The 13,384-nt window shown below is 45.2% G+C and overlaps 1 protein-coding gene across 1 annotated transcript in view; it reads right to left on the bottom strand.

Moving 5' to 3' along the window:
• ITGBL1 (integrin subunit beta like 1) overlaps positions 1 to 12,859 on the bottom strand; it is a 243,507-nt gene extending 230,648 nt beyond the window's left edge. Inside the window, exons 1-2 of the mRNA XM_083171190.1 lie at positions 12,676 to 12,859; positions 3,124 to 3,332 (exon numbers count right to left, since the gene is read on the bottom strand). Coding sequence (XP_083027316.1) covers positions 3,124 to 3,332; positions 12,676 to 12,767 — 301 coding nt within the window. The 5' untranslated portion in view covers positions 12,768 to 12,859. The remainder of the gene's footprint in view (positions 1 to 3,123; positions 3,333 to 12,675) is intronic.
• Positions 12,860 to 13,384: the final 525 nt, after the last annotated feature.

Here is a 13,384-nt window from a genome sequence, read left to right on the forward strand (position 1 = left end):
ATTATTAATAACTTACATTTCAGAACTTTTACTTAGAATCTTTGGGTATTTGGGTATCGGATCAGACATATTTGTTATCTGTTTTTAGCCTATTAGCCACACAGCACAGGTGCATAGTCACTGAAGTAGTACTGTATGTTGCACTGTGTAGTAGAGGATGCATTAATAGGGCAAGGATCTAATGTGCACTGTAATATACACAGCCATCCATCCAAACATTTATATTTTCCATCTACTCCCCATCTGAACAGAAGTTGCTTCACTTCTAAGCATCTGCAGCTACACATGCGTACTGTACTCTTAGCCCTCAAATGTCCCTGTGGTCAACTGTATACTGTATAGTTGAAACAACACAGTTGGGGGGGGGGGGTATATTTCCCAACATTGTAGAAATGCATGCCTCCCAACTCAGTTTTTTTGGAACATTCCCACGTCCTTCCCAGGGCCGACAGTGTCCTGTGGTGGAGGGGGGGGGGAGCTGGGAGTGCACCCTGTCACCCATGAATAGATTCCTGAAGCCAGAGGGGCTGGGGGCATGGTCAGCAGCTCACAGAGCTCGCAGAGGCTAAAGTGGGGGGTGTGACCTTGTGGGAGGGTTGCGAGCATAGGCCATGCCCCATTGCTGCTAGGCCACTCCCCCAAATGTCCCTCTTTCTATTCTACCAAAGTTGTGAGGTATGGAAATGTGTAGCTGACTAAATTTCCTAGAAGCATGGGAAGAGGAAGAGTTGCTGTAAATATGGCCACAAATGACTCTAAAGCAAAGAGCACAGAACCCCCCCCCCCCCACCCCCCCATATGCAGAGGTGCACACATTCATGTTTGAATTCCCATATCTGTAGCATGTGTGCCTGCTGTGCAACAAGTCATCATCAGGGGCAGAAGCAGCTGCAGCGTATATCTGCACACACCCTGCAGCAATATATGCTATTCTCTCAGGTATACAGTATGTCTTTCTACAGAACTTTATCAGCTACATTTTCAAAAACACTTCTTTAATGTACTCTATTTTTGTTTGTACCCTCCCATGGCCTACACCTCTTTCCTCCTCTCTGGGGCAAATCAAGCAAGAGGAAGGTCTGTGTTCAGCCTCCATTCAAGGCCCTCCTCTCGCAATCCATAGTAGACTCCTGGCAATTGCCATGATGATGACATGACTGTGGAGCCAAGCCACCAATAAGCACACTGGATATTTGCCCACCTTTCTGATTGGCCACGGCCCTAGCTCCCTGCTGCTGCGCCGCCCCCTCCTGGAAGAAGGGGCCACAAATTAGGGAAGTATGGCATAAGTGCCAGAATAAAGACTGCATAGAAGGATGTTTATTTTCTGAGCATGTGCAGAGTGAATTCACATAATATTTAACATGCTAAATGGCATAGAAATCATGTTGCATAAGCTCTTAAGTGTACCAATTACGCTTAATTGTAGAGAAATAAGCTATGGCTTTTATAAGCAGTGGGAATTGTATAGGAATTACATGTTGGATACTCTAAAACCAATGAACAGGGGTATACTGGTAATGCCTATATGTTATCTAAATATCCTTTATGATTAACCTTTACTGGCCAGGATTTTAAATATAGATGCAATGGCTTTATAGAGAAGCTCTCCACTGATTAATTCATTTATACCTGTGTTCCACATACCCTGGCAACCACCCACTCTCCCGGAAGCAAATTCATTTGCAAACGCGAAGCTTCTTTATTCTGTAATTTGAGTTTGGTTCTTGTTTATTTGTTGCCTTGGTAACCTGGATTCATAATGTTAAAACCTTCAATTTCATGATTCTGACTGCAGACTTCACAGTTTGCGGTGTTATATGCCTTTATATACCCCCATAGCTAATGCAATTGTAATTATATTGTGGGCCTCCCTAACAACTATCAATATCTATCTATATCTATCTATATCTATATAATATGTATGTAATATAATATAATATATTATATATGTATCACTGCCTTATTTGGGTGCCTAGTTTAGACCATCAGGCTTTTGGAAAATATAATAGAAAAAAAATTATTAGGTACTGTAGTATAGACTGTAATGCAAAATGCAAATCTGGTAGCTTAGTAATCAAAAGAGTAACATACTGTATTATGCTGGAAAATATTAAGAGCAGATCTCAATATACATGTATGAAGTTGCAGGATGCGGTCAGTATCCCAGCGGTCAGCATGCCGGCATTCAGTATTCCACCACCGGTATTCCAACTGCCATCACAATTCTGGTGACAGAACTTTGAAAAGGATCAGGATGCCAACACCGCAATACCGACAGCTGGCATCCTGATTGTTAAGTATGCAGGGCAGGCCAATGTGAAGATGGGGAGGGGCCTGTTAGAGGAGGGACTTAGGGTTAGGCTGTAGGGGGAAGGGAAGGTTAGGGTTAGGCTGTAGGGAAGGCAGGGTTTGGTTTAGGCACTTACAAAAGGGGTTAGGTTTAGGCTGCAATGTACGGGGGTTAGATGAAGGCACTAGTGGGGAGGTTTAGGAGTTGGGTTAAGTTACGGTGGCCCTGTCGGAATACTCCATATCAGTGTTTTGACTGCCGGCATTCCACTGGGGATTTTGTATGTAAACAAACTGTCAAAACATTGAGAAAACATAGGGGAAGAAACTAAGGTACTTGTTTCCTAGAACGGCACTCAGATTTTCTACGCATGCCACCGTAGGGAAATCGCATCGCATCGCATGGGCCATCATAGTGGCATGCAATGCGATAATTTAATGTAATTTTTTCAATGCTCTGTCTGCCCCACTGTATCGCATTGCATTGCATCGCACCTCCCGCAAAATCGCATGCGATCGCATGCTATTTTATAGGGTGTGCGATAACATTACATTACCTATAAAATCATATGATTGTATGTCCTAAAAAGAGGTTTTACACCCCCCCCCCCCCACTATCTACGCCACCCCGAAGCATGGCGAGCGGCGGCGGAACGCGTCCTCCGACCTTTTCATACCCTCACTATCCACGTCGCCGTGCAGTTGAGTTTATAAAAATGTATAGTAGCGTCCATACCCTACAAGTGTGTGGATGATTACTTAGATTCTCTTCTGAAATGATGTTATACAATGTACCATGTTATACAATTATACAACTTAGACGTATCTTACCTCCACAAACTTGTCCATCATAGGTGTGACATACCCAGTCATGGCACTCACATAAAGGTCCATAGTATTTGCCAGGCTCTTTTACTTCACAAACACATACCCCGCAGTCACATTTGCCCCTGCCACTGCAGATTAAACCATCGGGAGTCCTGCAACGACTTTCTGATGCAGCAGGTGACCATCTACAGGTTGATGAAGACGATGAACTTCTGAAACATCAACAACAAAAAAATAATTATTTACACAGAGAAAAGAAAACAAATTGCTTACTAGCATACTTTTCAGAGTCAATAAGAAGCATTTTAGAATGACAAGGGAGAAATTCAACTGTTGCTCTGCATGCCTGCCACTAGATGGCACCTAACAGAGCAATTCAATTGTTGCTCTGTTTGGGGGTGAATAGCTGCCGATGTGGACACATTTCACCTCATCCTGAGGATGACCTGAATTGTCCAAAAAGTCAGCTGGTTGGGCGCCCAATCACACATCCATTAGTTTAGAATTGTTTAACCACTTTATGTGCTAAACCCGGTATGTCTAGGTGAGGCATATGCAAATAAAAAAGAAACATAGTGTTGTGTCTTATAAGAAGCTTATTTTCTTTTGTATAATTCCTTTTATGAACCTAGCTAGGATGGAGAAATGTCTAGCTTTCCTGTTTATTTCTTAATTTATGAAAATGGTTGTGCCATTTATAATCTTGCCGTTAATTAGCTCCCTCTGTAATAACTATCCCAAAAATATTAGTCAATGTTTCCCAGGCAGATATAACCGTCCACGCACACCGGTGCTGCAATATGAGCGCTAGTGCTTGCTTAGCGCAGCAACCTGCACCCATGACTCAGATACGCTATGTTGTGCTGTATGTTGACTAATGCTTTTCAATGTGTGCAACTGTACCGTGTGTGTGTGTTTCTATAACAATTTATACATGTGTGTGACTATGTATGTAATATATGTATAATAGTGTGTGATGTATGTGTGTGTATTAGTATACCGTATGTATGACTGTACATAAGTATGTATAGTAGGTCTATGATTATGTATTATCCATGCGTCTCCCCCCAACAACCCAATTTTGGTGCGGTGGGAAAAGTTAATAGTAAACTATCTCACCTGCTATGTAAGGCTGGAGAAGTGATATATCCTCCTTCCAGTGAGACATGAAATGGGAACGGGTGTATGGCCATGCACTCTGTTCATAGGCACACCAAAGGCTTGTACTTGAGAACCAGATCCCCTTGTCCCAAGTGATGATCTTTAGGGGGCCCCTGTATTAAGTGCCCAGGGCCCCCTAAATCCTTGATCAAGCTCATGATGGTCTACAGTATTTTTATGTGGAACACTGGGGTTGTAGTTTCCACCTCCCCACTATTAAGCAGGTCTTTGGTAAATATTTTTTTTTAAAGATGTACAGTATGTGATTCATAAAGGTTAAGACAAAAAAGTATGCATTATAGCACAGTGTCATTGTATAGTGTGGACCAGTGAAACTAAAGCCTACTACATACAGAAGCAACCTTGCATGGAGGTATTAAAAATAGCAAAACGAGCAGTGTTTATAAAAGCAAAAATGCATGAAGATGTTAAAAATAAATTCAGCTGTGCAATACTAGTAAATGCAATAATTAATGAAGATGTAAAACAAGATAAATGCATTAGTACAATGCTTGTGAATGCAACAATGCATGAAGATGTTAAACAAGACAAAATGCATGTTTCAAAGATACTGTGTCCTGGGAGACACTTGGCCTGGGAGAGGGACAATATAACTCCAAACAGATGTTCTCACAGAATTGTGATACAATGGAACAAAATGGAAAGAGGTGTACTTATCTAAACCTCCAGGGAAAAGCTGAGCCAGGCAGGGGAACACATGACTCAAACTGGACTCTGGAACTAAGGACCAGAGACAGACAGCAACCAGAGCCGGCCCTAGCCTAAATGATGCCCTAGGCAAGATTTTGGCTGGTGCCCCCTAGCACCGCCACTAGTTCCGCCTCTGACCCTGCTCCCCTTTCCCAGCACCATCAACCCTCATCATAGCAGTCATCATTTTGGTGTTCCTACCCGCAATATTTTAAATAGAAACAGTGCACACATTCGGTGCGCAGCCCAAACAGGGGTGTGTTCTTGCTGGGAAGGGGCATGGCCACACAATAGTACCCCCAATTCAAATTATGCCACACAGTAGTGCCACTTTATTCACATTATATCATGCAATGGTGTCCCTTATTCACGTTACATCACACAGTAGTACCACTTTACCTTATGTACATTACTCCTCACATTATTCACATTATACCCTTAGAAAAAAATCCTGAGAAAATATTTTATTTTAAGCACCTCCATGGCTACACTGCAACCCAGCACAAAGCAGTGTGTGCTGGGCAGAGGAGAAGAGCTGCAGCTGCTGCTGTCACTTAAGGGGAGGGGGCCGGGGCCCCCACTGGGCCCTTCCATCAGACTTTGGCCTGGGTAATTTGTACCCCCTACCCCTTTCTCTCGGCACCCCTGATAATACCACACAGTAATGCCCCTTACACATGACACACATTATTAATGTCCTTATAACCATAAGGCCCCTTACACATTATGCCAACCTTTATTAATGCCCTTCATACACATAATGACACACATAATGCCCATTACACATATGTTGCACATTATTAATGCCCTTATACACATGACACACATAATGCCTATTACACATATGTTGCACATTATTAATGCCCTTATACACATGACACACATCATGCCTGTTACATGTCGCACATTATTAATGAATTTATACATGACACACATAATGCCCCTTACACATATGCCGAACACTATTGCACGACCAAATCACCCACAGACTAACACTGTGACCTCTGCCTCTGCTTGGATACAGATGTTTCCTCATACATCTTGCCTCAATAGGCCATGCAGCTCCTGGCCAGTTCTGCTAACGTTGGGTGCATTTTTTGCTGAAAATTTGTCTTATTTGCATTGTTATGACCAGCACACACAAGGAGCTTCCGATGATTAAAATGATATGCAGCATGCCTATATTCTGTGTGCGACTGTGGCTGTACCTGCATACGGAATGCTATGTTACAGTGATTTCCATGAATACACTATTTCATATGCAGATACAGTCTCACTCACACACAGAATATAGGCATGCTGCATATCATTTTAATCAGCAGAAGCTGCTGGTGCCCCTAGGATTTCCAAATGCCCTAGGCAATTGCCTAGTTTGCCTATGCCTAAGGCCGGCTCTGACAGCAACTCCTTCAAGGCCCTCTGGCAGGACAGCTGCACATGGAGTATAACCGGCATCTTTCAGTTAAACCAGCCAATTTAAACCAGAGTCCCCAATTAGGAGCCCACCAGCCCTGTGATGTCAGTCACCCCTGTCTTCTGACACACTGAGCGTCCGGCGGATGTGTAGCTCCGTGATAAGGCTTTCTTACGGTTTTTATTCTGTCTGATTGAGCAATTTACCAAACATGTATTACGGAATTTATATATTGAATGTATAGATTGGACTTTAGCCCCCTTTTTTTGAAAGATGCATTAGAAAGGAACCCCATAACCCAGGAAGTGCTAATTGGGTGGGAGGTCCTTACCTAGGTATATAAACAGGCACAGTGTGTTTGCCTCCACACACCCTGAGGAAGACTTCTGACAGTCGAAACGCATTGGTGTTTTTGAGGCACCTGGGAACCTGTCTGGAAACCTATACACCGGGATCAGCTTTTGGAGAACCTATGCAGGGGTCCACCCGGGTTATTACATCTGACCCCCCCATATGCTCCTAAACCGGCCTTTGGTGAAAGGCCAGACACGGTACCAGGCTTTGTTTGTTCTTATATTCTATATTGTGTGTTTTGTATTAATAAAATGGTTGATTACGCTATGAGTGTTTCCCTTATATATCTGAGGAAACGAGAAAAGGAAATTATTCCCTGAATCTACCAAGTGCCCCCAGACCTATGCTTGATTTCTTGGCCTAAAGGAGAGGCCCACACATGGTACGAGTACCCTCACTTTTACGTTATTTAATGTCGTGTGTGCACTAAGTATCCAGGAAAATCTGCACCATTAGATTTTTTTCTTCTTTTTCTGAGGTGAACCATATTGAAGAATTCAAGCTAAAGAATAAGACTTATCCATTACAAAAGAAGACTACGGAAAGGAAAATATCTTCTTTCATTGATTCCGTTTACCCCAATAGGAAGCGCAGGGTTCCCATCCCCATTTATTCTTCTAACATATATCTTGTAGTAGGTGGTACTACCGGGTGCCCAGCAGCATCTTAGTGGACGCGCAGACTATTTTCTTTTTTCTTTTTCATGTCCCTAGAAGACGGGACCTACCGCCAGGCAACAGCCCCAACACTTCTGCCTGGGGACTGCTCCTTAGAAATAAAATCAACCCTCCCGCCCGGCCTGCATCCCACTTTGGCCGCACAACCCCAGCCACAGGAGGAGGCGCCACCTGGACCTGACACCTAACAACTGGTTAACAGAACAGGCACATCCTATTACAGTATACTTTTGAATTACATAAATAAATATAGGTGGTCAGGAAATTTACATAGGTAATATGTGTACTGTATATAGCTTTCAAGGTTTGGTGCACTGATAAATTGTTGTATATGAGGCAGGTACTGTGCATGTGTGGTTTTCATTCACATAAGTGCCGATTCAGAAATGTTTGGTCAGGTCCATATTTGGCTCCGTTTTCAATGGTGGGGGGGGGGGTGTCTGCGCATGCATGTATATGCTCATGTGCAAATCCCCTGTGGGAACACCTTCACTGGCAAGGGAGGGAAGGGGGCAGACAGGGGGCCAGGTAGGTAACACAGGCGTGTCGATGTCTGCATGGGGTCACAAGACATCATCGCCCACCCCCAATTCAGCGATATGTGACCAACTTAAAAGTATTGACTTACTTTGCAGACTGAAGGCTGCAGAAATCATTCGATAGTCAGAGTCCAAGAAGAAAAGAATGGATACTGGGTATCCCGAGAGGGCGCCTGGAGAGGTTTTGGATTGCCTAGCTGCAGTTTGGGGTAATTTGGGATGTTTGCTTCCGGTTGCCGGGAAGTCAACAGAAACCTCCATTTTGGAGACTGGCAGATCTAGAGTATGTGACTAACAGTAATGGAAGTCCCGCATTGTGATATGCATTGTGGAGCGCATGTTTGTGGTCCAAGAACCGGAAGTATGTTTTCCAGATAGCTGATTTGATTTATGAATTTTATGCTTTCTTAATACTCGTTTTTAATAAAAATTATATAAATAGGTATTATTTTGTCTTCTATTCAAAAGGATATCAGCCTATAACACCATAAAGCACTAGCAAGGTTTAGTAATTAACATGCAACAAGTGCCTATAATCATATCTAGTATATAAACTGGTACACAACTATGTGAGTATCACCTTGAAAAAGCTGCAAAGCGAAACGTGTCGGTGACCCCCCAACACGGACACCCATCCATTATGACCCTAACCTGTATCCTCTTATTGTGACCAGACCAGCTTCCCCCCATCCCTACAGGCGTCTACTATCAGGACCCGTTTAAGTCAGCACCAAAAAAGAGGGACCCTCTACTATAAGGGGTACCCTTGGCAGGAGAGCCCTGTCTCTCCCTAAAAAGTCCTCCTTGCCTCACAAAACCGGCTACTCCACTTTGGGACCTACAGATGAAGCGCCTGTCATGCTTGCAGGGGCTGGCAATAGAATCGCCAGCCCCCATCAGCCATCAGAAAGGGGCAGCAGGGAGCTCCGTAGGAACGGGGCGCGCGTATATCTCGTGCACGCGTGCCCCATTCCATCAGAGCTCCCTGCTGCCATCCGCCACCTCCACGATCCCCATCGCCGGTCCCCACCGCCACCCGACTGCCCCACAATCCTGCCCGTCTCCCTGAAGTGGAGACAGGCAGGGTCCCGCTGACTGACTGGGACACGCATTCCAGTCTAATGGAGACTCTCTCTGCCAGAGCTCGCCAGAACGTCCCCGCTGTGAATGAAAGAGAGGGGCTTCATCTTTATAAGGGAAGCAACATAGGAACGGACACTCATCAGGATTCCTATTGGATTATTGGGTGACTGTATCCGTGCTATTGACTTTTTTATGGTACCAACTACACATAGATTTCATTTTATTATTTTATTATTTTTTGCAATTACTTCATTTTTAAAGATACTGGATAAATCAAGTTTTGAATATAACATCTGGTGCATGCAAATCGTTTTAGCGCAGTTTAATAAGCCCTTTCTTCTCAATAGTCAGAGACTGTCAAAGGATTTCTCCTGCTTTCGGCCGCATGCGAGGGGTTGTGTTTGCGTACAGATCCCCTCCCATGCTAGCGACGGGATTTGGGTGGTGGGGGGCAGCACTTTGCTGTGCGCTAAGCTGTAAGTATGAACAGCCTTGCAAACATGTCTGAATCAGATCCAGTGGCGTAACTACCGGAGACATTGGCTGCCGGGCGTTAGCCACTAGGGGGGGGGGGCACTGAGGAGCCGGCACAAGAAGCCTGTGACTTCTGCAGTGAGCAGTAACATACCTGCTGCTGCAGTTGTCACAGGAAAGAAAAAGCCAGCACCACAACTATGGGGGCATGATCCGACGCAGGAGTCAGATCAAAGTGAGTGCCGATATCATTGCTGCAGCAGCCGGGTCATGTGTGCAGGGTAGGGATGAAACTGAAAGTAACTACAGTTCCTAGCAGCCCTTGCTGCAGGAAGCTCAGGGCTGCTGGGAGCTCATACCCTCCAACTATACCGAATTTGCCGGTACAGTACCGTTTTTTAACAGTCTGTACCGGCAAATTCTAATAGTACCGAATGTACCGATTTTTATACATGTCTGAGCTGGCGTCACAGTCTCAGTCACTCTCATGTGCGCCGCTTCCTTCTCCTGGCTCCCGGTCCCCAGCTCCCTCCGTGTGGTATGCCTCCTGTGGTGCGCTGCCGGCTCCCTGGCTCTCCCGCACCCGTTCCCAATAGTGCATTGCGCATGGTGCCAGGCGTCATGACTTCACACGCTGGCACCGCGCACAGTGACACTCTTCAAAGCTCAGCCCTCCCTCAGTCTCTTGGCGTGAATCTGCCGCCCTGAGGGAGAGGGGTCCGGTGGCAGGCCAGCCAGCCCCGGCGCGCGTGACTGGGGGGACATCTTAGCATTGGAGGAGGCTCCTGGCCCGGCTGCCACGTCTCCAGCACTGTAAGTGACTGCTGCTTAGGCTACATGTAAATAATAAATCTCCACACAAATTATAAATCTGTGTGAGGCACTACCTGCTCTGGCTGTAGCTCATGGTGGCTTGGTGGGCTGCTCTGGTATATTAAATAAGTATACTTAATATACTTATATTTATTAAATAAAAGTATATTAAATATACTTATTTATTTTAATATGACAGCAGCCCACCAAGCCACCATGTGACATGAGCTGCAGGAAGCAGCTCATGTCACCGTGGCTCGCTTACCACAGCTGCCAACTGTGACTAGGGCCCTGTCCCACACCCTGTCAAAGGCCTGCCACCAGCAGTGATGTAGCCCACACATCACAGCAATCAGCTGGTTATTTTATTTTAAATGCCCAGCTCATACACATATGAAAAGAGGATGACCACGCCCCTTACCAGTGGACACACCCACTTTACTCATGACCACGCCCCCTTTCGAGTGTGTACCGATTTCCCTTCTTCAGATGTTGGAGGGTATGGGAGCTTTAATTTACTTTAGTTTCTCTTCACTCACTGACAGAGTCACTGTAATGCAGCTGTCAGTTCTCCAGCAGCCAGACAAATAGGGGGCTAATAATGTCAGCTCCTCACACCCCTTCCCAGCCTCCCAAGAGTTTTTATGAATCACCCTAGCAGGCTTCGAGGAGCAGTCCGAAAAGGGGGCGGGGCTAAACTGCAGGCCCTCCAGCATCATGGTGAGTGTGACAGGAATGTGCACTATATATTTATCTGTGTACGTTACTATTATACTGTATGTGTGCATGGGAGTGACTGTATATGTATGCATACAGGTGTTTGACTATGTATATTTGTGAGTGAACGTATGCATGCGTGTGACTGTGTGTATGTATGGGTGTGTATATACACACATGTGTTTGGTGATGGGGGGGGTTGCAGGTGCTGTCTGTAGATTTGGGGGTCACTTATGCTATGTATGTGTAGTTGGGGGGGGGGCACTACCATCTTTGCCGCCTCCGGGCACCTGATATGAACTTACGCCACTGATCAGATCCATAATACCAGTGGCCTGTAAATCCATTGTAACAAATTTTCTACTACTACCATAACAACTAGGGTGGCCAATCCCGGGATCGGCGGGATCCCAGGATTTGGCCACCAAATGCCGGGATTTCAATCCCGGGATTTCGGGATTAGACTGCACATGCGCAGTCTAATGCCGGGCAGCGTCTGAGCGGGTGCTCAGCAGCTGCCCGGCTTCTCCCGGGCAGCGCGGCTCTGCGCTGCATGATGACATCAGAGGTCACGCTTCGCAGGCCGCACAGGCTGCCTGCCTCCGTCCTGTCCCCGGACCAGAAGCATTGGACCAGCCCGCCCAACATTGGACCAACCCGCGCGCCCAGCAGCGGACCAGCCCACACACCTGTCGGCACACCTGCCCACCAGCGGACCAGCCCGCTTACCCACCAGCAGACCAGCCGGGCTCCATCACCCCGGCTCGTCCACCCACCCGGCCGCACCACGCATCTGTAAGTAAATATGCGGGGCGGCCGAGGCAGGTTTTTTATATTAGGGAAGCCAATCCCGGGATCCCGGGAATCCTGGGATTGGGCATTTTTCAATCCCGAATTCCGAGATTTAAAAAATGCCCCGGGATTGGCACCCCTAATAACAACCACCTCTAACTGAAATAAGAAGTAAATTCAGCTTCTACCATCGCTACAATTGTTGACAACTTATACACAATCTGTAATAGAAATAAGAGTTGTGTGTTTCAAAAGAATAAAAGCAAACTTCCGTATTTCTCAGCACAGGCTAGTACTAACATTCTTAGAACTTCCTTGTGAAATTCTCTAGAACAGTGATCTTGTATAAGTTCTATACTATACTATTTCTCTTGGGATTTTGCAGGTTAATATCGGGACTTACACTTTTATTGTTTCTTTGTAATATACTGTCCGACCTAAACACATGACAGACCATGAAGACGCATGTAGACACTTTCACAAACATATGGAACAGAATACAATCATATTTTTCAGGCGTTCTTAACTATTCCTGAGGTCAGCCCCCTTCTTCACACTATAACCCAGTCCAACTGTTTAATAATTATGGTCAAGAGGCAATTTGGCCATGAGTGACACTGAATACAAAGGACAAAGCAAAATCGCAGCCAGTCATAGTGCTCTTTAAAGCAATGCAGACTGTTTTGACCCTACTATATGTAGAAATATTTGCTGAGAGCAGAGCCTGTTCCAGAGTGTGGGATATTGCAGCTTGAATCTAAACCACATGTAAGTGTGTTTAATAAGCTACCAGCAAGCCTCAGTGGGAATAAGCACTTACTTCAGGCTCAGCGAGGGGATGTGCGACACCGCAGCTAGGACACTGTAGAAGATAGAAGCCCACACAAGGTTGACCAGAGCTCTAGCATGCATACTTGATCCAGTTAGAGGAGTTATTACAGACTATACACAGCACTTGCAGCTCTTCCCTATAACACAGCTCACACTGGAGCTCCAGTATTCAAAGCTGGCCAAAACCGGCTCACAAGCTATCCTGCACAGTGCCTGTGATTAGCTGCCTGCACGGATTTGGGCAGATCTCTAGGAGGGACTGTGGTGCCAAAGCCTAAAGTTGCAGTCTAGTCAGTCATGTAATTAGAAACAGTTGGAAATCCAGATGTTTTATTCTGACACACAAAGTATCCTGTCCAGACATTTTCCCTTGAACAGACATTCTCATTCTTGAAATACCTGTAGAAAGCATTTTACTCTAAAACACTTATTTCACATGTGACTTTACTTGCTTGTAAATAAATATAGTACTGCTTTAGACACAGATACACGGTTTTAGCGTTGGAGAACAAAGTTTAAAATACTTTTTGACAAGAAAAAAGAAATTCAGAAAGTTTCAGAACTCATCTCTATAAATAAGCCCTGTGTGCCGTGTGTATAGAGACGAATCATCTGGTGACCAGTGCAGGCAATCAATTAACCCTGTCTGTTGGAGTATAGCATAATATTGTCAGTGCCTGAATGCTTTATATTTTGTC

Source organism: Crinia signifera, chromosome 2 (genome assembly GCF_055691185.1).
Source record: "Crinia signifera chromosome 2, ASM5569118v1, whole genome shotgun sequence".
NCBI lineage: Eukaryota > Metazoa > Chordata > Amphibia > Anura > Myobatrachidae > Crinia > Crinia signifera.